The 26,167-nt window shown below is 41.8% G+C and overlaps 1 protein-coding gene across 1 annotated transcript in view; it reads left to right on the top strand.

Annotated features, from left to right (window-relative positions):
• LOC145356565 (dynein axonemal heavy chain 17-like) overlaps nucleotides 1–26,167 on the top strand; it is an 811,195-nt gene that overhangs the window by 648,720 nt on the left and 136,308 nt on the right. Inside the window, exons 67-68 of the mRNA XM_080209339.1 lie at nucleotides 14,747–14,911; nucleotides 23,460–23,600. Of these exons, the coding sequence (XP_080065465.1) occupies nucleotides 14,747–14,911; nucleotides 23,460–23,600 (306 nt within the window). The remainder of the gene's footprint in view (nucleotides 1–14,746; nucleotides 14,912–23,459; nucleotides 23,601–26,167) is intronic.

The following is a 26,167-nucleotide window of genomic DNA, read 5'->3' as shown; positions in this document are numbered from 1 at the left end:
ATTGTGCGGAGGGTGTGGAGAGTCTACAGAAGGATCTAGATAGGCTGGGCGAATGGGCCAGGAACTGGCAAATGGAATTTAATGTTGGCAAATGCGAGGTGGTCCACTTTGGTAGGAATAATGGTAGCAAGGATTATTACTTACGTGGCGAAAAACTGCAGCAGGCGACGGTGCAGAGGGACCTCAGGGTCCTTGTGCATGAGTCGCACAAACCCAGCTTGCAGGTGCAGCAGGTGGTCAGGAAGGCTAATGGGATGCCGGCCTTCATAGCAAGGGGGATTGAATATAAAAGTAGGGAGGCCTTGCTGCGGCTGTATAGGGCATTGGTGAGGCCGCAGCTGGAGTACTGTGTGCAGTTTTGGGCGCCGTACTTACGCAAGGATATTTTGGCCTTGGAGGGAGTGCAGAGGAGGTTTACTAGGCTGATGCCGGAGTTGAGGGGGTTGAGCTATGAGGAGAGGCTGAATAAATTAGGCTTGTACTTGTTAGAGTTTAGAAGAATGAGAGGAGATCTCATTGAGACGTATAAGATGATGAATGGGATGGATAGGATAGAGGTGGAGAGACTCTTCCCGCTCAGAAAGGATAGTAGGACTAGGGGGCACAGCCTCAAGATAAAGGGGGGGCAGTTTAGAACGGAGTTGAGGAGGAACTTCTTCACTCAAAGGGTGGTGAATCTCTGGAATTCTCTGCCCGTTGAAGTGGTGGAGGCTACCTCGCTAAATATTTTTAAGACGCGGGTTGATGGGTTTTTGATAAGAGAGGGGATTAAGGGTTATGGGGAGAGGGTGGGAATGTGGAACTGAGCCACGACGGATCAGCCATGATCTTATTGAATGGCGGGGCAGGCTCGAAGGGCTAGATGGCCTACTCCTGCTCCTATTTCTTATGTTCTTATGTTCTTTCCATCACTAAGGTAAACATAACCAAATTGTGGTCAGTATCACCAAAGTGCTCACCTATCTTCAAGTCTAACACCTGGTCTGGTTCATTACCCAGTACCAAATCCAATGTAGCCTCACCTCTTGTTGGCCTATCTACGTACTTTGTCATGAAACCTTCCTGCACACATTGGACAAAAACTGACCCCTCTAACGTGCTTGAACTATAGCTTTTCCAATCGATATTTGTAAAGGTAAAGTCCCCCATAACAACTACCCTGTTACTTTCACATCTATCCAGGATCATCTTTGCAATCCTTTCCTCTACATCTCTGGAACTTTTTGGAGGCCTATAAAAAACTCCCAAAAGTGTGATCTCTCCTTTCCTGTTTCTAATCTCAGCCCATAGTACCTCAATAGACAGGTCCACATCAAACGTCCTTTCTGCCACCATAATACTGTCCTTGACTAACAATGCCACGCCTCCCCCTCTTCTACCACCTTCTCTGCTCTGACTGAAACATCTGAACTCTGGAACCTGCAACAACCATTCCTGTCCCTGCTCTATCCATGTCTCTGTAATGGCCACAACATCGAAGTCCCAGGCACCAATCCAGGCTGCAAGTTCGTCCACCTTATTGCGTATGCTCCTCGCATTAAAGTATAGGCACTTCAAACCACCCTCCCACCTGCTGTGACCTAGAAACCTTATCCATTACCTCCCTATTCTCATCCTCCTGTACATTGGAGCTACAGTTCAGGTTCCCACCCCCACTCTGAATCAGTTTAAACCCCCCTGAATAGCATTGGCAGATTTTCCCCCCAAGGTATTAGTTCCCCTCTGGTTCAGGTGCAGACCATCCCTCTTGTAGAGGTCCCACCTAGCCCAGAATGAGCCCCAATTGTCCAAGTATCTGAACCCTTCCCTCCTGCACCATCCCTTTAGCCACAAGTTCAAATGTTCTCTCTCTCTATTCTCCATGCAATCCCGTGGCACAGGTAACAAACCAGAGATAACCACTCTGCTTGTTTTAGCCCTAAGCTTCCACCCTAACTCTCTGAATTTCTGTTTTATATCCCTGTCCCTTTTCCTACCTATGTCATGGGTGCCTACATGAACCACAACTTGGGGCTGGTTCCCCTCCCCCTTAAGGATCTCAAACACTCGATCAGAGATATCATGGACCCTGGCACCTGGGAGGCAACATTCTTCACCTTTCCAATTTATGGGGGTCCAGAGGAAAAAAAAACTACTTCCCAGGCCTCCCTATGACCACTTCCTGTATCCGGTTTAAAATTTTAAAAAAAGCTAGAGACGTTAGTTTAAAAAAACACAGTAACTTACTCACAAGCTCTCCTCTCACCAGTCTCTCCCCCTCTGATGTCCTCCCAAGGAACAATCGTCCCACAGTCCAAAGATGTGCGGGTTAGAGGGATTAGTGGACTTAATATGTAGGGATATGGGGGTAGGGCCTGGGTGGGATTGTGTTTGGTGCAGACTCGATGGTCCGAAAGGTCTCTTTCTGCACTGTAGGATTCTATGATCTAGTATGGGCTGCTCTCTGCTTGGTTCCAGAACATGTTGTTCTAAGAAACTATCTTGAAAATATGCAATGTACTCCTCACATAGGCTTTGCCTGTCTAATCTGTCAAGTCTATATATATAGATTAAAATCTTCCATTATTATCTTTTTGACAAGTTTTGATCATTTCTTCCCTTATGTTTCACCCTACCATGAAATTACCGTTGAGGGGCCTGTACACTCGTCCCACAAGTAATTTTTTGTCTTTACTATGGTGATATTGTGTCATTTTGATAGATTTGATGCATAAGGTGGGGCTGCTTTAAGAGCAGAGTTTTGTTGCAGGAACCAATTTGTCTGGAAACCCTGTATCTCTAGTGCTGAGAATGCTGGATAATAACTTATTTTAACTAGGAATATGTTAAGTTGTAGGGTTAATTGACCTTTTGTTTATTTAAGTTCTCCTCAGCTTTTAAACTGGGGGTACAGAGTTCTGTGACTTTTGATTAGGTTAATTGACAGGGATAGTCATGTGATGAATGGGAGGAGCTAAGATTACAGAAGAGACCAGTTTTATTTTCATTTTAAAATACAAGCAGTTGTTGCCTTGATCTGCTGGAAGAAACCAATGTCTCTTTGTCTTCTGTCTTTCAAGAGGGTTTCTGATAGCTCCAGGATTGTTAACCTAAGTCACAAGCAAGTGTGCCTTTGTTTTGCTAACTAATTATAAAAAGAGGTTTAAATCTGTAAGGGAAATTTGGCTTAATTGCAACTCCTAGTGATAGATTAACAGTTAAGAATTGTATCTTGATATGTTTAAGTACTGTTCAGTTGCTGAAAGTTACGCTAATTCAGTTTTTATAGCTAAACTGTGCTGCTATTTAAATTTGTTTTGATAAAAGTCCCTGTTAGTAGAATTGTAGCCAGCGTGAAACATTCTATCCTCACATTAATGTCAAAATAGAGAAATTGTTAGAGTCTAGTCTGGCTTCATAATATACCTTGGGGCTTCTGATCTGGAATACGAACAACATTTGGGGATTTGTCTGAGATCAAAAGTCTGAGATCACTGAACCTGAAAAGGTGAAGAAGGCTGAGATAATTTCAGCGATAGCTCAGCATTTATGTTTGCCAAAAACATAGTCTGCTTTGCAGTTGGCTAAAATTCAATTACAAATGAAATTGCTTGACTTAAAGGCAATGTCAAGGGAAAGGGAAAGAGAGAGAGAGAGTAGCTCTATAGAACAAAAAGGAAAAGAATTGAGACAATTTGAATTGCAATTAAAAACAAAAGAAAGAGAGAGAGAGGAAAGAAAAAGAGAGAGCATTAGAAATTCAGAAACTGGAAAGAAAACTTGAACTTGGAATGAAAGAAGTGAAATAGGGTAAGACTGCAAGTGTAGCAGCAAAAATGTCTGATGATTTTGAATCAGTTTGTAAATCAGGATTTGGTTTTCAATTTCAATCTATGAAGCATAAAAACTGGGAAAAAAGAAATCTTCAGGTGGTCAAGACAAGGGAAATAATAAGGATAATGTACCTCAATTTGAAAGGGAAACATGAATGTGGAAGAAAAATGAAGGGGAAAAAGAAATAAGAAACCTTAGATGTTTTCATTGTAATATAGTTGGACATACAAAGTTGCAATGTTGGTGGCTTAAGAAAAGACAGATGTGGCAAAACAGGAGAAGCCAATGGGATTTGTTAAAGTAGCAAAGGAAACCATGTTTGAAGCCAAAGAGGTGCAAAAGAATATATAGCCTGTTCAAGGGTTGGTTGTATAAGCAAGTGGCAGATCTCTTTATTTACTTGGGTAAGGTTACTTAAATGTGCTAGGAGGAGTAGGTAAAGATGTAAAGATTTTAGAGATATGGGACAAAGTCAATCTTTAATGGTGAGAGATAATGAGATATGTAGTTTGAAAGGAATGTTACCAGAATATGGAAATATGTGAAAGTACTTGTGAAAAGATTCATGTTCCATTATGTAAGACAAGGTTGGGCAGTCCAGTGAAAAGTGGTGAAGTTGTGGTAGGAGTAGTAGAGAAATTCCCTTTTTGAGAGATACAGTTATCCTGGGTAACACAATAATTTGAACGTAATGCTAATTTGAATGCAACATGCAGTCAAATGCAGAACTTTTTGTTTTATCTATTTAACCTTCCATCTGGACTTATGCTATTTGCTGCAGAAAACAGTGTCAATCCTTCTGACTATAATACACTCTATTACCACTGCATTCCTTTTTGCTCCCCTCACTTAATAAGAACATAAGAACATAAGAAATAGGAGCAGGAGTAGGCTATCTAGCCCTTTGAGCCTGCCCCGCCATTCAATAAGATCATGGCTGATCTGAAGTGGCGCAGTTCCACTTTTCCGCTTTCTCCCCATAACCCTTAATTTCCTTGCCTACCAAAAACCTATCTACCCATGTCTTAAATATATTTAGTGAGGTAGCCTCCACCACTTCAATGGGCAGAGAATTCCAGAGATTCACCACCCTTTGTGTGAAGAAGTTCCTCCTCAACTCCGTTCTAAACTGCTCCCCCCTTATCTTGAGGCTGTGCCCTCTAGTCCTGCTGTCCTTTCTGAGCGGGAAGAATCTCTCTACCTCTACCCTATCCATCCCCTTCATTGTCTTATACGTCTCTATAAGATCCCCCCTCATCCTTCTAAACTCCAACGAGTACAGACCCAGTCTATTCAGCCTCTCTTCATAATCCAACCCTCTCATCTCCGGTATCAGCCTAGTGAACCTCCTCTGCACTCCCTCCAAGGCCAAAATATCCTTACGCAAGTGCAGCGACCAAATCTGCACACTTGAATAGCTTCCTGTACCACGGTGTCATGGTCAGCTTGCACATCCACCTAGCAATACTCACTCTAATCCAAACGAGCTGAAGAAACTTCAAACCTGTTGGACAATTGTATGGGCCAAGGTTCCTGTAGTTATGCCATCTCCATCTGCTCACCTACCAGACTCTCAGTTACATTCTCCTGCCCCTGACCCTTGACCACTGACCAAATGACAATGGTAGAAAGAATCTCAGTAACTTGCCCTCTCCTTGATGATTCACCCTTTCTATAGTTCAGCATTCAGCTCATAAACTCTGAGCCAAAGCTACTCAAACTTCATGTACTTACTGTAGATGTGTACGTTCAACCAATTCCTACACTGTTTTGAACCTTAGGATTAGAATAAACCTTAGTCACTTATCAGACACTCAACAAACAATTAGCTTCTTCTCCTGTAACAACGACTACTTCCTGAAGGTGAGAAAGTTAGAAAGAAAAAGCAAAAGAGCATCTATTTGCCTACCATCGCTAACTCCCCTAATTACTCAACTCCGGGCATCCTATTTCAACTCACCCTTCCTGAAGTAAAACTTACTAAAGTACCCCGTTTCCCTTTGCACCTAATTCCCACGTTGAACCAAATCTCCAAGTGTACTGATACACTCAGGCTGAAGTGTCCCCTCACTGAATGCATCCCTTTCTTGAGTTAAAGAGGTATTTTATCCCTCGCTTGTCCCAAAACCGTAAAATCCTGCCTGAGGTCAATGGACTTTTCCATGGTCTATCCTTCACCCGCACTGAGCCCCATGGTGGACAAGTCGGTAAAATTCCAGCCTGTGTTTGTTTAGCTACTAATCACATGGATATTAAAACACTCGCACATACGTTCATACATTGGAAATGAGAAGCATGTCCAGAAATATATATATATGTTTTAAATATATGAATCAGTCCTTGATTTGTCCATCAAGAGTAGATGATGAAATGTTGCAGCCATTTGAGATTTGTGATTCCAGTAATGCTGACTTCAGCAGTTGCATATTTGATTTTGAGATTTCAGGATTCTGCAGTTAAGCTGAGAAATTTTCCTTCTTCCTTTGCATCTGTGGCTTTGCTAATTCAACTTGTTCCCACAGTCAAAGAGTGAGACTTTTTTTAACCTGTCAAACCAAGCATGATTGTTGTATCTTTGTAATTTTTATAAATTATCTGGATGAGGGTATAGTTGGGTGGATTAGTAAATTTGCTGATGACACCAAAGTCGGAGGTGTGGTAGATAGTGAGGAAGGGTGTCATAGTTTACAGAGAGACTTGGACAAGTTGCAGAGCTGGGCCGAGAGGTGGCGGATGGAGTTTAATGCGGAAAAGGTAATTCACTTTGGCAGGAATAACAGATGTGTAGGATATAGGGCTAACGGTAGGACTCTGAATAGTGTGGATGAACAGAGGGATCTAGGTGTATGTGTACATAGATCGCTGAAAGTTGGGAATCAAGTAGATAAGGTTGTTAGGAAGGCATACGGTGTCTTGGCGTTTATTTGTAGGGGGATTGAATTTAGGAGCCGCAGCGTCATGTTGCAACTGTACAAAACTCTGGTGCGGCTGCACTTGGAGTATTGTGTGCAGTTCTGGTCCCCACATTATAGGAAGGATGTGGAGGCTTTGGAGAGGGTGCAGAGGAGGTTTACGAGGATGTTGCCTGGTATGGAGGGGAGGTCCTATGAGGAGAGACTGAGGGATTTGAGGTTGTTTTCATTAGAAAGAAGGCGGCTAAGGGGGGACCTTATTGAAACATATAAGATGATTAGTGGTTTAGATAGGGTGGACAGTGATAGCCTTTTTCCTCGGATGGAGAAAGCTAGCACGAGGGGGCATAGCTTTAAATTAAGGGGTGGTAGTTATAGGACGGATGTCAGAGGTAGGTTCTTTACCCAGAGGGTGGTGAGGGATTGGAATGCCCTGCCTGCTACAGTTGTAAATGCGCCTAGTTTGGGGGCGTTTAAGAGATCCGTGGATAGGTTTATGGATGGAAAGGGATTGGTTTAGGTTAGAAGGTCATTGCTTTTTAATTGGTCGGCACAACATCGTGGGCCGAAGGGCCTGTTCTGCGCTGTAATGTTCTATGTTCTATCTTTTCTTGCCTCTGAGTCACACATTCTGTCACACCCAGCACTAGTCTCCACCCATCAAATTTTACTGCTGGATTTTTGTCCCAGATCCTTTGTGTATTCCTGGGAGGGGAAAACCCACAGCATAGGTCTAGGGCATAACTTACAGGATATAGTTCCTGCTGAGATGATAACCAACTTCCATTATCTTGCTGGGAGATGACAAGCCACTTTGCGTGACTTCTTCCTTTGAAATGTCTATCTGAGAATATCTATATTGATATCATGCAAGTAGGAACCACTCAGATATTGAAGTATCTGTCACTGAATTTTACATTCTCAGAATTTACAGTCTTAGTCTTTGTTGGCTTTTTAAAAATGTTTTCTTTAAAAGTCCAATAGGTCCATATATAATTTGCAGTTTTGCTCCACAATCATGATCCAAATGACAATAATTAATGCCTACAAGTGAATTTCTCTTGTCCACAAAGTGAACAACTGTAAGCAATGTACCCTTTCAAACATAGTTGTTGTGTATAACCAGCTGTTTTTTGGGCAGTCCCTTTAAATTTTTCTGCAGGTCTGAGATGTGTTATTTATTGCAGGAGCATTTTTCAGCCCCAAATCCATGTAACATAGCAGAACATTGAATGGAGTTTCATCCATTGAGATTGTGATTTATTTAAAGTTGTAAAAATTACGATTTTTTATTCATAACATTTCTTCATACTTCTTCATTCTGTTGCTTTTTTTCTTTAATGCGTTTTTCCCATCATTTACTTTTTAACTTGTACATGACAAATATTAAATACACTCACTCTAATTCATCCTCCCTCTCATCCTTTCTTTGTTTATTTCTCAATCCTTTAATCTAATCAATTATGGTGATACATACTTTTTTCCATTGTCCATCAAGGTCCCAGATAACTTATTGTCATCTCTGCCCTGTTAACGGTTTACCCAGTCAACAACAAAGGCCAGACCTAGGCCAGTAGAAGTAAAACAATTTGAGGGGAAAATTTAAAAGGGCTGAAGCCAGGCCAGCAGAAGTAAATAGAATCAAAATAGACCTTGTGAGGGTTGATGTGGTTAAAGAGAAGCCACTTAAGTTTATAAATGCTGAAAGCAGGTCAGCCAGAAAGAAGTCTGTGAGGGACCTGTAAAGATTAAAATGGGTGAAGAAAGAGAGCAAGTGATTTATTTAGTAAATGACCTTCATGTCAGAGTTCAATGGGGATAGGGAAAGTTTCCAACTAGACAAAAAAGTGTGAGTGTGATGCCCACTCAGTTGAAGAGCCACAGTGGAGCACAGCAGAAGATGAACATCTCTTTAAGGGGCAGTAGTGTTCCAGGAGACAGGGAAAAGTTTAAGGAAATGCTCATTTCCAAAGCAAAGAGGGAAGAGAAAGGAACCTATCCCAAAGCAGACAATACTTGAAGAGATCACAAAGGGAATAGCAATGAAAGTCAGCCAGGGTTAACCACTGGTGAACAAAACAAAAGACCTAGTTTTAAACCTCAACCAGCCCAACAGTGTTAATGGAAAATACACCAAAAGTGAAGTGCCAGAAGACAGTCAGAATTCATACAGAAACAGAAATAAAATCACAGCTTCTACTGACCTCCTAGAAATCAGATTTGTAAAAGTGTCCAGGTTTGAACTAATAAATTCACAGGTTGTAAAGGTGGATAGCAAGGAGTTAGAACCAATCAGAATAAACTGGGCTAGCAATCAAGAAAAGTTGCATACTGAGAACTGGATCTATGCTAAGCAGCATGAAAGCAGAGCCAATATGAGGTACAGAATACTTCTTGAATTCATTTGTGGGATATGGGTATCATTGGCTGGCCAGCATTTATTGCCCATTCCGAGTTGCCCTTGAGAAGGGGTGGTGAGCTGCCTTATAGAACAACTGAGTGATTTGCTTGAGTATTTCAGTTGAGAGTCAACCACGTTGCTGTGACTCTAGAGCCACATGTAGGCCAGACCAGTTAAGGACGGCAGATTTCCTTCCCCAAAGTTCATAAGTTAAGGACAACTACATTTCTGTGGTAGTGAATTCCACACATTCCACAAATTTCTCCTCACCTCAGTTTTAAAAGGTTTACTCCTTATCCTCAAACTATGACCCCTAGCTTTGGATTTCCCCACCATTGGGAACTTTCTTTCTGAATCCACCCTGTCTAACCCTCTTAGAATTTTATAAATTTATAAATTTCTATGAGATACCCTCTCACTTTTCTGAACTCGGTTGACTATAATCTTAACCAACTTAGCTTCTCCTCATATGACAGAGCTGCCAGGGCCTGTCCATATGAGGATCAGCCTGGTAAACCTTCACTGTATTCCCTCTATAGCAAGGACATTCATCTTCAGATATGGATACCGAAACTGTACACATTACTCCAGATATGGCCTCTCCAATGATCTATGCAGTTGCAGTGAAACATCCCTATCTCTATACTCAAATCCTCTCTGCATAAAGGCCTCTCTGTATCATTTGCCTTCTTTACTGCCTGCTGTATCTGCATGCTTACTTTCAGTGACTGATGTTCAAGAACTTCAAGGTCTCATTGAGCATCCATCTCTCTCAATTTATACTCATTCAAGTAATAATCTGTCTTCCTGAGATTTATCAACATTATGGCCCACACATTCAGCCTGTCCAAGTCACACTGAAACATCTCTCCATCCTCCTCACAGCTCACCCTCCCACCTAACTTTGTATCACTTACAAATTTGAAGATAATACATTCAGCTCCCTCTTCCAAATCATTAATATATAATGTGAACAGTTGGGATCCTAATACAGATCCCTGCAGAACCCCACTTGTCACTGACTGCCAATCAGAAAAAGACCTATTTATGCCAATTCTTTGCTTCCTATCTGCTAACCAGCTTTCAAGACATTACCTGCAATCCCATGTGCTTTAACTTTCCATTGTCGTCTATTATGTAAGACCTTGTCGAAAGTCTTCTGAAAGTCTAAATAAACCACATCCAATGGTTCTCCTCAGTCAACTCTATTAGTTACATCCTCAAAAAATTCTAATTATACCACTGCCTTCAAAATGCCTAGTTATGAAATCCTTGATGATAGACTCTAGCAACTTCCCCAGTTCTGATGTCAGGCTCACTGGTCTATAGTTGCTTGTTTCAACTCTACCTCTCTTACATTAGCTACCCACAAATCTGTAAGAACTTTTCCAGGGCCCAAAGAATTTTAGAAAATAACCACCAATGGATCTACTATTTTTGGGCCACTTCCTTAAATACTCTGGGATGAAGATTATCAGGAGATTTATCTACCTTCAATGCCATCAATTCCCCCAAAATAATTTCTCTACTAATGCTGATTTCCTTCAGTTCCTCACTAAAACATGTTTCTCTCAGCACTTCTGATACATTATTCATGTCTTCCTTTGTGAAGACTGAAGCAAGGTACAAATTTAAATCCAGAGTCATTTCGTTATTCCTCGTTATGAATTCTCCACTTTCTGACTATAAGGGGCCTGCATTTGTTTTTGTCAAACTTTTTCTCTTTACATATCGATGGAAATTTTTACTGTCAGTTTTTATGGTTCCCGCTAACTTACTTTCATACTTTTTTCCTTCTTAATCAATCTTTTGGTCCTCATTTCCTGAATTTTAAATTCCTCCCAATCCTCAGGCCTACTGCTTTTTTTAAAATTTATATGCTTCTTCCTTGAATCTGATGCTATCTCTAATTTCCCGTGTAAGTTATGTTTAAGCCACAATTCCCTTCTAACTCTTGTGCCAAACTGGAATAAACAACTTCTGGAGTTTACCTATTCATTTTTAAATGCCTACCATTGCCTGTCCACTGTCTTTCCCTTCAGTAATGTTTTCCAGTCCATCATGACCAATTCATGCCTCATACCATCATAGGTACCTTTATTGTGTTTTGGGACCCTGATCTCAGAATCAACTACAACATTATCCACCTTGACAAAGAATTCTACTATATTATGGTCACTCATCCCAAGGCTTCTCTCACAACTAAATTGCCAACTAATTCTTTCTCATTGCACAACACTCAGTCCAAAATGGCCTGCTCCCTTGTTGGTTCCTCAGTGTATTTCTCCAGAAAACCATCCTGTATAAGCTCCAAAGATTCTTCCTCTATTGTACTGTGACTAATTTGACTCTCTCAATCTATATTGATTGATGAGGGAAAAGCTGTGGATGTAGTTTATATGGACTTTAGTAAGGTGATATGGGTTTCACATGACACTACACGTCTCACATGGCAGACAGGTACAAAAACTAAAATCATGTGGGATTTGGGATGGGCTAGCTAGATGAATACATTACTGGCTTGGTTATAGAAGACAGAGGGTAGTGGTGGAAGGGTGTATTTTTAGAATGGAAATCTGTAGCTGGTGGTGTTCTGCAGGGATCAGTGCTAGGATCTCTGTTGTTTATAGTATATATAAATGATTTGGAGAAAAATGTGTGTGGTCTGATTCATAAGTTTGCAGATGACACAAAGATTGGCAAAGTTGCTGATAATGCCAACTATTGCCAGAGGATGCAACAGGATATACATAGATTGGAGATTTGGGCACAGAATAGCAGATGGAGATTAATCTGGACAAATGCAAGGTGATTCATTTTGGAGGATCAAATTTAGCTATGAATTATACTGTAAATGGCAGAACTCTTTGGAACATTAACATACAGAGGGATCTAGGCATGCATGTCCACAGTTCCCTAAAAGTGGCAACACAGGTGGCCAAGTTGATTAAGAAGACATGTGGCATGCTTGTCTTCATCAGCCACGGCATTGAATATAGGAGTTGGGAGATCATGTTGCCGATATATAAAACCTTGGTGAGGTCACATTTGGAGTATTGCGTGTAGTTCTGGTCACCATGCTATCAGAAGGACATGGAAGCTTTGGAGTGAGTGCAAAGAAGGTTCACCATGATGTTGCCTGGTCTTGAGGATGTTGGCTTTGAGAAGAGATTGAATAAACTAGGATTGTTTTCACTGGAAAGACAGAGGCTGAGGGGGAAACTTAATAGAGGTTAACAAAATTATGAGAGGCATTGACAAGATGGCTAGTCAGAGGGTTTTTCCAAGGGTGAAAGTGTCAATTACACGGACACAGAGGTTCAAAGTGAGAGGGGGAAAGTTTAAGGGAAAAGTACAGGGATGCTTTTCATGCAGAGACTGGTGTGTTCTTGGAATGTGCTGCCAGAGGATGTGGTGGAAGAAGACACATTAGCAACATTCAAGAGGCATCTGAATGGTTACGTGATACGGGAGGAAATAGAGGGATACGGACTGAGTAAGGCCAGAAGTTTTTTTAGTTAGGGCATCATGATTGGCACAGTCTTGGAGGGCGCTAGGGCCTGTTCCTATGCCAAACATTTCTTTGTTCTTTATTCTATAATTAGCTAAACATAGACATTGAGTAAAATACATTCATCTTTTGACATTTCCAACAAAACCTGGTACTTGGGGTGGTAGGGTAGGGGAATCATCCTCACCCAACCCTCACTTGGTTCTAAATTTTGAAATCAGTTTTGAAATCAATTTTATTGGTTAATTATTTTCAAAGAATAGAATACGCAGAAATGTGAATAAAAGAATGACCATGTTAGTATAAGTACAGTGCTCATTTTAAGAAATACTTGGGTTTTTAGAACTCAGTAATAGAAATTTTCAGATTGAAAGTTGGTCATCAGGGGGTTGGAAGAATCCACTGACACATGAGACAGCTCAACAATAGGAATGCATTGTGAGAAGAGCAATAAGAGAATACTGGATGAGAGGTATTACATTTATCAGATGTAAGTAAGTGGTGCTGTGAAGAAAACACCTATAGAACAGAATATTAGATGCAGAGTATACCAGGTGATCAATTCGATACTATTTATTTTGATCCACTGTCCAAGATGAATTTCTACTCTCAAGGATTTTACTCCCTGGAATAAGTAAAGTTCCTACAGATAAATATCTTAAATAGAATTTGTCCTTTGGCAATTATTTGCAACAAAAGTGCTTCAATTGATAATTCACAACAGCAATTTACAAATTGCTTAAAAAAAGGAAAAACATCTGACTGGCAGATTGTTCCTCAGCATATCCCTAGCAGGGAACTTATACCCAGTAAAACCAGTCACTAGTCATGTACTGCAAGGATCTATTTCGGGGCCACTGCTGTTTTTCACTTTTATAAATGACCTGGATGAGGGCGCAGAAGGATGGGTTAGTAAATTTGCAGATGACACTAAAGTCGATAGAGTTGTAGACAGTGTGGAAGGATGTTGCAGGTTACAGAGGGACATAGATAAGCTGCAGAGCTGGGCTGAGAGGTGACAAATGGAGTTTAATGCGGAAATGTGTGAGGTGATTCACTTTGGAAGGAGTAACAGGAATACAGACTACTGGGCTGATGGTAAGATACTTGGTAGTGTGGATGAGCAGAGAGATCTTGGTGTCCATGTGCATAAATCCCTGAAAGTTGGCACCCAGATTGATAGGGTTGTTAAGAAGGCATAAGGTGTGTTAGCTTTTATTGGTAGAGAGATTGCGTTTCGGAGCCATGAGGTCATGTTGTAGCTGAACAAAACTCTGGTGCAGCCGTACTTGGAGTACTGCATACAGTCTGATTGCCGCATTGTAGGAAGGATGTGGAAGCATTGGAAAGGGTGTAGAGGAGATTTATCAGAATGTTGCCTGCTATGGTGGGAAAGTCTTATGAGGAAAAACTGAGGGACTTGAGGCTGTTTTCATTAGAGAGAAGGTTAAGAGATGACTTAATAGAGGCACACAAGACGATCAGAGGATTAGATAGGATGGACAGTGAGAGCCTTTTTTCTCAGATGATGATGGCTAGCATAAGGGGACATAGCTTTAAATTGAGGGGTGATAGATACAGGACAAATGTCAGGGGTAGGTTCTTTACTCAGAGAGTAGTAACAGCGTGGAATGCCCTGCCTGCAACAGTAGTGGATTCGCCAACATTAAGGGCATTTAAATGGTCATTGGATAAACATATGGATGATATTGGAATAGCGTAGGTTAGATAGGCTTTATATTGGTTTTCACAGTTTGGTGCAACATCGAGGGCCAAAGGGCCTGTACTGCACTGTAATGTTCTATGTTCTATGTTCTATGTTCTATGTTATTCCCCACAATTTCCCATCCCAAAGTTTGCTTTTCGCTACGGGAGGCAGGCCAGTAGCAAGTTCTCCTGGTTCCACCTCTGCAGGATTTCCCATTAAGTGCACTCCACGCCACCAGGATATCCATTGTGAACAACTGGAAAGTTTTGACCTAATCGTTGATTTTAATACAAATATTATTGTTAATAGAAAAAAAAATCAGGAAATCTTACCCATGATTCCAAGATGTCCTAAATATTTATAAGTTTATGATCTAATAACAAATGTTTGTACTCTTTTAGGCAAGACTTACAAAGCAACAGAATGAATTCAAGATTGTTCTTAAACAATTAGAAGACTCTCTTCTAGCTCGACTCTCAGAGGCTTCTGGAAATTTCCTTGGTGATACTGCTCTGGTAGAGAACCTAGAGACAACTAAACACACTGCAACTGAAATAGAACAGAAGGTGAGCTATTTAGTATTAAATATTTTCACTATATCCATCAATTATTTTCATTATTTGGAAACAAAATCTGCTGTGATCAGAATTCCTCAACTCATTAGGTGGATTTTTTCCAGAAATCAGCAAAGGCTGATGGCAAGTGGGAAAAGTAGCAATGTGACCAGCAAAGGCGATGGAGGGTTTTCAGGCTGAATTATCTGGCACTTAAACAAAAACAAATTGAGCCCATGGGATTCATGCCAGTTCGGTGGTGGGCAGCCTCTGATTTGTTAATCACGGGGTGCTACATTCAAAGACTGCCCAGCATTCATAACCCACATCTGCTTGGTTGATGATAAGAGATGTCTATAGGAAGGCTTCCAACAAGTTCTCAGATGCCTCACTAAACAGACTGCTGGATGCAGTGGAAGTACACCTGATGTCCTGTACCTTCACACAGGCAGAAGACAGTCAAAGTAGGACACCAACCCAGCGTGGAAGACATTGGAAATGATGGTAAATACCAGTGTCCTCTAGAGGAGGACAGGTGCCTAAAAATGATGAATGATCTCCTCTATCCCGCCAGGGTAAGTCACACTTCTCATCATTCTCAACTCTTACACCCATTATACACCCATTACACATCCACAGGAGCTCATTTACTGCCAGCCCATGAGATCGCACTACTCACTCTTCACACACATCATCACCTCTGCAATGGAATGTGTTCTCATCACCTCATTGCTCTTACTCACGTGCCAGGCATCCTTATTATCTGCCCTGGCATTCGTCTTGTTTTCATGCAGGACAAGCTGAAACATAATAAATAGGAGCGATCTCAAAATACCTGAGATTAAAATTCTCACCGACTTCAAGGAAAGTGCCCTTCAATTGGCCAAGGAGGAAATCGACCACTGCTGTGCTCTTGGTGAGGTGGGTAATGATAAACCATGTGAGGATCCAGCAAAACATCATCAATCACACAACACTGATGTGGGCCGTGTCTCCTGCATTTAAAAGATCCTTCCACGTAGTAACGAAATCTCCTCCTTCCTTTTGCAGTCACCTCAGGTTAGCAGCCCAGGCTGCCCACCAGCTGGGTCCAAGATGGCTTGAGACCAGCATAGATGATTTCTTCAATGTCAAGATTCAATGTCACCCACATATTCCACCAGTGCAGAGACACACACATCAGTGGGACTTAGAGAAACCTTAGGGTCACAATCTGATGGGCACATCACATTTTCAGGATGGAAGAGTTCTAATGGCTTCTGTCTGAGGAGATGGAGCCAACACTCCATCGCAACTAGGTGTCCTACACTGCTGCCAGACATGCACTTCATGGTTCATGGTGCAGACACTCATGGGATCCACAAATGCCAATACCAGGACCACAGGAATTCTTGGCTTACTCCAAATGCCCCTCTATTCCAAGGAGGAAGCTAGAGTCCTTCAGGCACACATAGGGAGGAGGATCAGCAGATATACAACACGGGAGTCATCAACCCAGCTAACTCCTAAAATGTGTCATTCATCCTAATCCTCTCTTTCTATGATTGCCTCTTTCCTAGATCCACAGGCTGAGAAGGTGACACTGCCAAATAGCAGAAACCTAAAGCAGGATGTGATCCTTCAGGTATCATCCGTGCAGAGGCCACATGCCAATGCCATCAGACAACAGGGTGTGGCAGGTTATAGGCTGTCTCCACTATGAATGTTGTAGATGCACCAAGATGGCAGGGTTAGAAAGATTAAGAAGGTCTAATTGGACAGCGTGGACACTGGGGTAAAGTTAACCTCTATAATTAAACTCTTATTGATCACATATTTTCTATGTCTCCTTATTCTGATCACCTGTGTTCCTGTAGTGCTGACCCGCAAACTAGATTCCTGCGCTAGAAAAAGCAGAGTGCTCAGTCCAAATCTTCCTCCATGTGCCTTGTGCAAGATTTCCAGCACATTGGTGGCATTCCTCCATAGTTACCTAACATATAACTCATGCCTGCTTCTCTTAGGGAATGAGGATATCTGCTACAATGTACAGGGTAAGCATCACTCATTCCAGTCATTGTTCATTTGTGCTTGCTGAACGGCAGCTGCCCTCCCTATCCCATATGCCTCAGCCTCCAGAGACACTGAACCTCAAGGGTACAGCTCATGAAGGATAATGTTAGATCAGGAGAGTTAAACCTTCACCGTTACATTGCCATTTTTTTTATTCATTTGTAGGATATGGATGTCGCTGGTTAGCCGAATTTATTGCCCATTGCTAATTCCCCGGAGCAGTTGAGAGCCAACCACATTGCTGTGGCTCTGGAGTTATAAGGACAGCAAATTTCCTTCTCTAAAAGACATTAATCATTAAGAGCAAGTGAGCTGTCATCAATCATAGAGTCAAACATTCACAAAAGCTGAGAGTGGGATAACTTAAAAAATTGGCGACCACCAAGTTTAGTAACTAAACAAATTATTTATTGTAATGAATGAACTATGTACAGAGTACAAGAAAAGTGCTACTGACCAGTTTGACTCCAGTCTCAGATTGACTGGCAAAGCCTATGCTCAGCTGCAGGATTAGCACACTTTGACCTGATTGGCCAATTGGGTCATATGATACTCTAAAACCACGCCCCTAAAAGGGGCTCAATAGGCCATTGCTTCTTCTTTATGTCCCTTATTACAATGTACAAACAAAATTAAACTGTCTCTAACAAAAAAAATAAGCGCAGTCTGTCAGAATACTTCCTCTTCCTTTGGGAGAGACTTAGGTCCTGTACATAGGCAGGTGGTATCCCCACAGCAGAGGTAGCTTCAGTTGACTTTCAGAAATTGGACTTTTAACTTATAAAGGTGCATCAATGCTTTTTACTTCTTCAGTTCCCATAGGAACATTATTTGGCCCTTCCCGAGATTGACTTGCTTCTATATTTCTTTCACTCTGTAATATGGTAGAAAGTGTGGTGACCCACCAAATGGCAACACCATAACACAGTGATTAACATTGTTGCCTCACAGCTCCAGGGACCCAGGTTCAATTTTGGCCTTGGGTGACTGTCTGTGTGGAGTTTGCATGTTCTTCCCGTGTTTACATGGGTTTCCTCCGGGTGCTGTGGTTCCTCCCCACAGTCCAAAGATGTGTAGCAAGATGGATTGGCCACATTACATTGTCCCTTAGTGTTCAAAGATGTGCAGTTTAGGTGGATTAGCCATTGTAAATGTGTAGGATTTCAGGGTTAGAGCAGGGAGATGGTTGGGCCAGGGTAAAATGCTCTTTCAAAGAGTCAGCACAGACACGTGCACCAACTGGCCAGCTTCTGCACTATTGGGATTATGTGAATTCTACAAATAACAATCTACAGAGTAAGAATGATGTTACCAATTTCTTTGACTCCTTCACCTAGTATGCTTGGGATTTGCACACTTTGGCCTGATTTACCAAATGGGTCACATTCCCCACCAAACCGAACCAAATCTCTTCAAGGGGCTTGCTACTACAGTCATCTCCCTTCAAGTTCCGTATTAACACATTACCAACAAAATTTAATCTATTTGCAATTTAACGCAATAAATGAATTCTTTAGCACAGTCCATTATAAATTCTCTATCAGGGAATTTCGTACCCTTTTTGGAGCAACACAAGTTCAACAGGAGTTAGCTAACAGTAGGGGCAGATTCAGTTTCATTTTCTGAAATCTGACTTCCCATTTGCAAAGATGCATCAGTACAGAAAACTTCTCCAGTTCCCACTGGAACACTCCTAGGCCCTTCCTCAGGCTAACTTGTTTCCATTCTGCTTTCAACCATAACAACATCACTGGAGGATGTATTAAGAACACACAGCTCCACTTGTTCTCCATGTGACTCTTCTTCTCAAGTGAGCTAGGTGTTTCCTCAGTCTTGAACTTCTTTATCTTGAACTTCGACTTCATAAGATAGTGGGCTCATCCTGATCATGACAACACCTGGGAGCCAACTTTGACATATCCCAAAGTTTTTAGCATACACTAGATCATTCACTTTAGATATTCTCTTAGGCTTGTAGAATCATGAGGCAGAATTTTACAAGAAATGTTCTGAGTGTCCAGCTAGCATGAAAATGGAAGAGTTGCAGATCCATTTTTAGGTGAATATTTACACCCAATCTTGTGCACATAGTGCATGAAAAAATGGGCCAACCTGTTTCTAGCTACTACAGGCAGTAGGTGGGGCTTAATTCACTAGCTAGTGGCAGAGGGAACTATTGTGCATGTGCAGACCTCTGTGTCTGCACATGCGCAGTTCCAACAGTAGAAGCTTGACAGTGAGAGAGAGAGCTGCCAGGCCTTCGCTTTTAAAGCCAGCATCAACTCAGCATCCCCCTCTCCTCATACAATCACAGTGGCCTGCGACTGATCACAAGCCCAACATTGCCCAAAATCATAGCTTCCCCCCTGCACCCCCATCCCTCCCCCAACTGATCATGATGCAAAGCAGCAGCACGCACCCCCCCCCCCACGTCAATCATACGCAGAGCAGCAGCGGGCCCCCTCACCCCCACTGATCGCAAGTACATTGTGTGCAGTGCTCCCTCTGTCTCCCTCCTGATTGGGCTGCCCTGACCTTGCCGTACCCCCTTCAGGCCCTTTCCCCATATGCCCTGTTCCCTCTGGCCCTGCCCCATTCCCCTTTAGGTCATGCTTCAATAGATTCTGCCCCTGGCAGTGCCAAAGTGCCCAGGGGAATTGTCAAAGTGCCAGGTTGGCTGTGCCAAAGTGCCAGTCTGCCTCCTTGCCCCCAGTCTCCGGTTCTACCAGCAAGGGAAACACAATTGTTGCCCTTTCATGGGGAGCACATATTTTCATTGCTGGAGAGAATGCCTCCCTGTGAAGCCATAAAGGCAAGTGAACACGGATGATTGAGTGCCAGTTCTGGTAAGATCACGAGAGCTGAGAAATCGGATGTGATCCTGATTTCTCAGTTCTCGTGTGATTTTACCAGCTCACTCCACCCATTGATGGGTGGGGTGAACTGATAAAATTCCACCCATGATTTTTTTTTGCACACTCTGCTTTGCCTTCACCTTCCCTGCCAAATTTGGGAGAACCAGGTCCAACTTGGTTTGATGCACCTACCCATAAGCAGCTCAGCAGGGGTAACCCCAATGATAATGTGGGGTACTTTTATTTATTCATTTGTGACCAGTAGGCTTACGTTAATACGGCAATGAAGTTACTGTGAAAATCCCCAAGTCGCCACAATCCGGCACCTGTTCAGTTTCACTGAGGGACAATTTAGCATGGCCAATCTACCTAACTGGCATGACTTTTGGACTGTGGGAGGAGACCGGACCACCCAGAGGAAACCCACTCAGACATGGGGAGAATGTGCAAACTCCACACAGACAACAACCCAAGCCGAGAATCAAACCCGGGTCCCTGGCACTGTGAGGCACCAGTGCTAAAATGCATTAATTTGGTGTTTAGGGATGCTAGTGATTACTTTTTCATGGCTACTTTAAAGGTTTGCACAGTCCTCTCTGCCAATCTCTTGGAAGGGTGGAATGGCATAGTACATATGTGCTTAATGCCATTTGATGACATGAAAGGCTGGAATTCTTCACTGTTAAATAATGTTGCATTATCTGAAAACATCACCACTGGTAAACCATGAGTATCAAAGGTTTGTATTACCTTTTCTATGGTTGTCAAATAAGTCATGGATTTAATTTCATAGATATCTAGCCATTTTGAGCATGCATCAACGATAAGTAGGAACATGGTGCCCATGAATGGACCTACAAACTCATTGTAGAATCACAGCCATGGCCGATCTGGCCACTGCCAAGGGTGCATTGAGGCTGCAGTGGCAACTTCTGTTGCGCCTGGCATTGGTCACAGTATTTAACCATACTTTCTATTACAGAGTCTAACCCAGGGCACCAAACATAGCTGCAAGCCAACATTTTGATCATAATATCCCTGGGTGGGTGTAGTGTAGTTCCTCTAATAATAACTTCCTGCCTGGCATGGAGACAACCACCCTTGCTCCCCACAGAAGGACACTTTCCTCACAGCTCAATTCTTTGTTCCTTATTTGAAAGGGTTTTAGTTGTTCAGACATTCCCTGGTAATACCAGCCATGAAGAACTATATTGGTACCTTCTGATTCCAGCATTTGATGTGTTGTGATGACACAGGAAATGTGTCAAGGAAATTCAAGGTCAGAACAATTTCTTGTGCCACTAGAGGGGGTGGCACACTTTCCAGTGGAAGTCAGCTTAAGATATCTGCATTTAATATTTGTGACCCCAGTCTCTGTTGGGAGGTATATTCATAAGCGGCCATCGATAAAGCCCAATACTGTACCCTCACAGATGCAATAGAGAGATGGCTTTATCATCTCAAAAGAAGCCAATCAAGGGTTTATAATTAGTCATAACAGTGAAACACCATCTGCAAAAACATTTGTGGAATTTATTTATTCCAAAAATGACCGCCAACACTTTTATCTCAATCTGTGAGTATGCATTTTCTGCATCAGTTAGAATCCTTGAAGCATAGCCAATGGGCCCTTCTAACCCATCCTTCATTTTATGTGGCAGGAGAGCCCCAATTCCATAAGGAGATGCATTACAAGTAGGAATGATTTCTTTTGAAGAGCCGAAATGAACTAAAACGCAAAACTATTGTACGGTTCAATTTGCTGCATTTTCCAATACCATCTCTGGTGTTTTTTCAATAATGCATATAGATTTCGTGACAAATCTGGAATAAACCTTCCGTAATAATTTACCATTCCAAGAAAATATCTAACTCTGATACATTCTTTGGGGCTGGTGTTTCTTTTATGGCCCTAACTTTCTCTTCCATCAGGTGCAATACTGGGTCATCTACTCTAAAGCCTAAATAAATCATCTCATTTGCTTTAAAAGTGCATTTCTCTCTCTTTAATCTTACTCCAGCTTTGTGGAACATTTTAAAAACCTCCTGGAGATTGGCTAGGTGTTTCGCCTTTTTGACTCCTGTGTTTAATTCATCACCCAAGTAGACAACTACTTTAGGTATATCTTATAATAGGCTTTCTTTTGAAAGATTGCACAAGCTGAATAGACTCCAAATGGCAACCTGTGCTCAAGTATCAGCTTTTATGTATGTCAATAGTGACAAATTCTCACCTGTGTTGCCACTTTCAGTGCTTGATGGATATGTACACCCAGATCTCTCATGTGACTCATGTCAAGTTTGGTGTAAATTAGACCTCCAGCTACCATCTTGTACATATGTTATTTTAGGTATAGGATACCTGTCAATTTTGCCACCTGATTCACCATTAGTTTATAGTCCTCAAATATTCGTATAGTTTTATCTGACTTAAGTGTAGACACAATGGGAGTTTCCCACTCCACAAACTACTCAGATCTGATTATGCCCAGATCTTCTAGCCTTCCTAAGTTTAGTTTCTACTTTCTCATATAGTGAATGGAACATAAGTCGTGCTGTGTAAAATTTTGGTGTTGCCTCTGGATGTACATCAAGCTGCATATTTTACTTAGTTTTCCCAAAATATCACCTGATATTTCTAGAAGACATCATGTAGGTCCCCATTGAGAATTTTGAAAGTTTCTATCCAATTCAACATTATTTCAAAGAACAAAGAAAAGTACAGCACAGGAATAGGCCCTTCAAGTCTGCACCGATGATGATGCCTGCCTAAACTAAAACAGTATGCATTTATGCAGCCTGTATCCTTCCTTTCCCATTTATTCATGTATTTCACTAGTTGCCCCTTAAATGCCACAATCGTACTTGCTCCCCAGGCAATGTATTGCAGACATTCACCTCTCTCTGTAAAAAAAAAACTTGTCTCGCACATCTCCTGTAAACTTTTTCCCATATACCTTAAACCTAGTACTTGCCTTTTCTAACCTAGGAAAAAGCATCTGACTATCCACTCTGTCCATGCCACTCATAAACTTGTAGACCTCTATTAGGTCACCCTGCAACCTCCATTTTTCCAGTGAGAACAAACTGAGTTTATCCAACCTTTCCTCATAGCTAATACCCTCCAGACCAGTCAACATCCTCTTCTGTACCCTCCCAAAACGTCCACATCCTTCTGGTGGCAACCAGAATTGTACACAGTATTCCAAATGAGGCCTAACTAAGGTTCTGTACAGCTGCAGCATGACCTACCAATTTTTATACTCAATGCCCAGACAGATTAAGCCAAGCAAGCTGTATGCCGTCTTAACTACCTTATCCACCTATGTTGTCATTTTCAGTGCTCAGTGGATATGTATATCCAGATCTCTGCCTGTCAATACTCCGATGGATTCTACCATTTACTGTATAATTCCAATTTGCATTGCATCTTCTAAAATGCATTACCTCGCATTTGTCCGGATTAAACTCCATCTACAACTTCTCTGCCCAAGTCTCCAACCAATCTTCATTTATCTAAATAACTTAATATTTTAAAATTATTTCTGTGATGTGTAATTGTGGACTAAGATTTATGTTCCATGCTTCTTGATGTAACCATAAACATAGATAAATGTTAAGAGCATCAGTGATTAATTTTGATGTTTGCACAGGTGGCTGAAGCAAAGATAACAGAAGTTAAAATAAATGAGGCAAGAGAAAACTATAGACCTGCTGCACAGAGAGCATCCTTACTCTACTTTGTTATTGATGACCTCAATAAGATCAACCCCATTTACCAATTCTCTCTCAAGGTAAACATCTATTAAGGCTAATCACATTTATAGAACACATTCCTCACTTTGTTTAAAATTAACAAGCTTAGAACATTAGCTATACTGTTCATTGGGGTTGGGGATGAAATGAAAAAATCATTGACATCATTTAAAGGGAGCCTACACTTCTTCTATTGGCTTCATTCAACTGAATTGAACAAAATGACTTGCTAACATAATGCAGAGATGGCCTCCCAATTTTCCAACACTGCTTTGGAGATGTTGGTGGAAGAGGTCAACCAAGGGAAAGCTGCTGTCTTTGCACTCAGCAGCAGAAGAATCTCCTGACAAGTTTCATATGATTGATTTGTGGAGGTGATAAAATAGGTCAGTGGAAGAAACATTGCACCCAGGAGCAGGTCACAGTCCAGAAAGAAGTTTAAAGATTTGACAAGGAACATTAAGGTAAGATGTTGAACTCATTTCTTTGATTTGAAGTGTGAGAATTGCTGAATGAAAAAAAAACAAAGGTTCACCTTCTACTTACTTTGATCTTGATAGAGACTGTTAACATTGAAAAAGGAATTAACACTTTGTGATTAGCTGAAAGAATGAGGCTATACCATTTCATGTTTTTTGAACAAAATTAAACTTTATGTAAAAAAAAAAGTAAGCAAAGCAAGAACCACTAACATAATACTATAGTTTCTAAAAATTGTTCCACAAACCCATTTTTACTTGCACCCAAAAGTTTCCCCAACCTTTACAAGAATCTTGAATGTCCTGTTACCTTTATGGGAATATGTTGGTATTATACTCTCTCAATTTCTTTCTGATGATTTTTGATGACTTGATGAAGATTTTCCTACAAGTAGCTGCTGCCAGTTCACTTTGTCTAGATCCTGATTTAGGGGTGGCGATGGCCTAGTATTATCGCTAGACTATTAGTCCAGAAACTCAGCTAATGTTCTGGGGACCTGAGTTCAAAGGAAATCTATCATTACCTGGTCTGGCCTACATGTGACTCCAGAGCTACAGCATTGTCATTGACTCCTACGTGCCCTCCAAGGGCAATTAGGGATGGGCAATAAATGTTGGCCAGTCAGCAATGCCCATGTCCCACGAATGAATAAAACATGTACTAATATCAGCCTTTTCCAAATTCAAAACTATTATTTTTGGTCTATTTTTGTCCTTTTCCAGAACTAATCTTACTGAGTCGTGGTTACTATCACCAAAATGCTGCTCCACTGACTTCTACCACCTGCCTGGCTTCATTCCCTAAGTTAGTTCCAGTACCACCCTTCTCTTGTAAGAATTCTACATGCTGGCTCAAAGCTCTTCTGAATGAGTTTAAGAATTCCTTTCCCCTTTAATACTTTGACTATCCCAATGAATATAGGGGAGATTGAAATCCCTTACTATTATTGCCTGATTATTTAAACACTTCTCTGAGATATATTTCCATATCTGCCCTTCTATGTCTTCTTAACTGTTTGGAAGCCTAATAAACTCCAGCAACATGATTGCCCTTTTTGTTTTTAAGTTCCACCTCAATTGAGGAGTATGCTAAGATATCATCCCTTCTCACTGCAATAATTGACTCCTTGATCAATACTGTGACAACACCTCCTCTTTTAACAACATTTGACCAAATCTATCATCAAGGGCACCCAGGAAAAACTGCAATCAGTGCAAATTGGGTGAAAGACATTTCAGTGATGGACCTCTGCCACATACTACAAAGGAAGTTGATTTTGTTTGTTGGAGGCCAAACATCACAATACCAGGACATTGCTGTATTCTTTAGTGTCCTAGGTCCAACCCATTTTCAGCAGTTTTATGAATGCCTTCGATCATAAGTTTGGAAGTACGAATCTGAACAGGTCTTTTCACAGTCTTCACTATCATTCGCAACTCCTCAGATACTATTGATTTTTTTTTTAGTGCAGCTGTCCAGGAGATTCAAGCAGCATGCAATCCTTGGTGGGCATCCAGTCTTGAGTGCATCTCCCAGCGTCAGATTTATGCAGCAGCTAATGTTAGTGTCATTTCAAAAGTTTTAGTGAGCCCGGGACTGAAATCTCCAGGCCCACTAGTCTCTCCATTGCACAAGGAGTACTTCTCGCCGGCGGACGTTATTATAGCTCCCCACTTGCGGGGAGCCAGCAGCTCCATCCGGCTGGAGTGAATGGGGGGCAGTCAAGGCCCCCTAGAGGGTCAAGTGCTGGGGGAATATCGCCTGTGCATTCGCACTTGGCAGTGCCAGCTCAGCCTGCTGGAACTGCCCAAGGGGCAATGTGACAATGCCCAAGGGGCATCTTGGCACTGCCCATTGGGCATAGAGAAGAATGGGGGGGGCGATCGGTGGAGGTCCTGCTGGCATTCTGCGGTTGGGATGGTGGGGGAGGGAGGAAGTCCAGCGATTGGGGCTGGCTATTGGGAAGTGGGGGGGGGGGGGGCAGGGGTGGGTAAAATTACAAAATCTAAAGTAAAGGAGAGGGTACGGGCGTGGGACATCCTCAACATTTTCCCAATAATAAAAAGAGTAGGGGGCATGAGAGAGGTTAGTAGCGTTCCTTCAAATAAGGTCCAGATAAAGGCTA

This window comes from Carcharhinus amblyrhynchos, chromosome 21 (assembly GCF_965287045.1).
Source record: "Carcharhinus amblyrhynchos chromosome 21, sCarAmb.v2.hapA, whole genome shotgun sequence".
In the NCBI taxonomy this organism is placed as follows: domain Eukaryota; kingdom Metazoa; phylum Chordata; class Chondrichthyes; order Carcharhiniformes; family Carcharhinidae; genus Carcharhinus; species Carcharhinus amblyrhynchos.
Note: the sequence above shows the minus strand (reverse complement) of the source record. Positions and strands in the feature narration are given on the sequence as shown.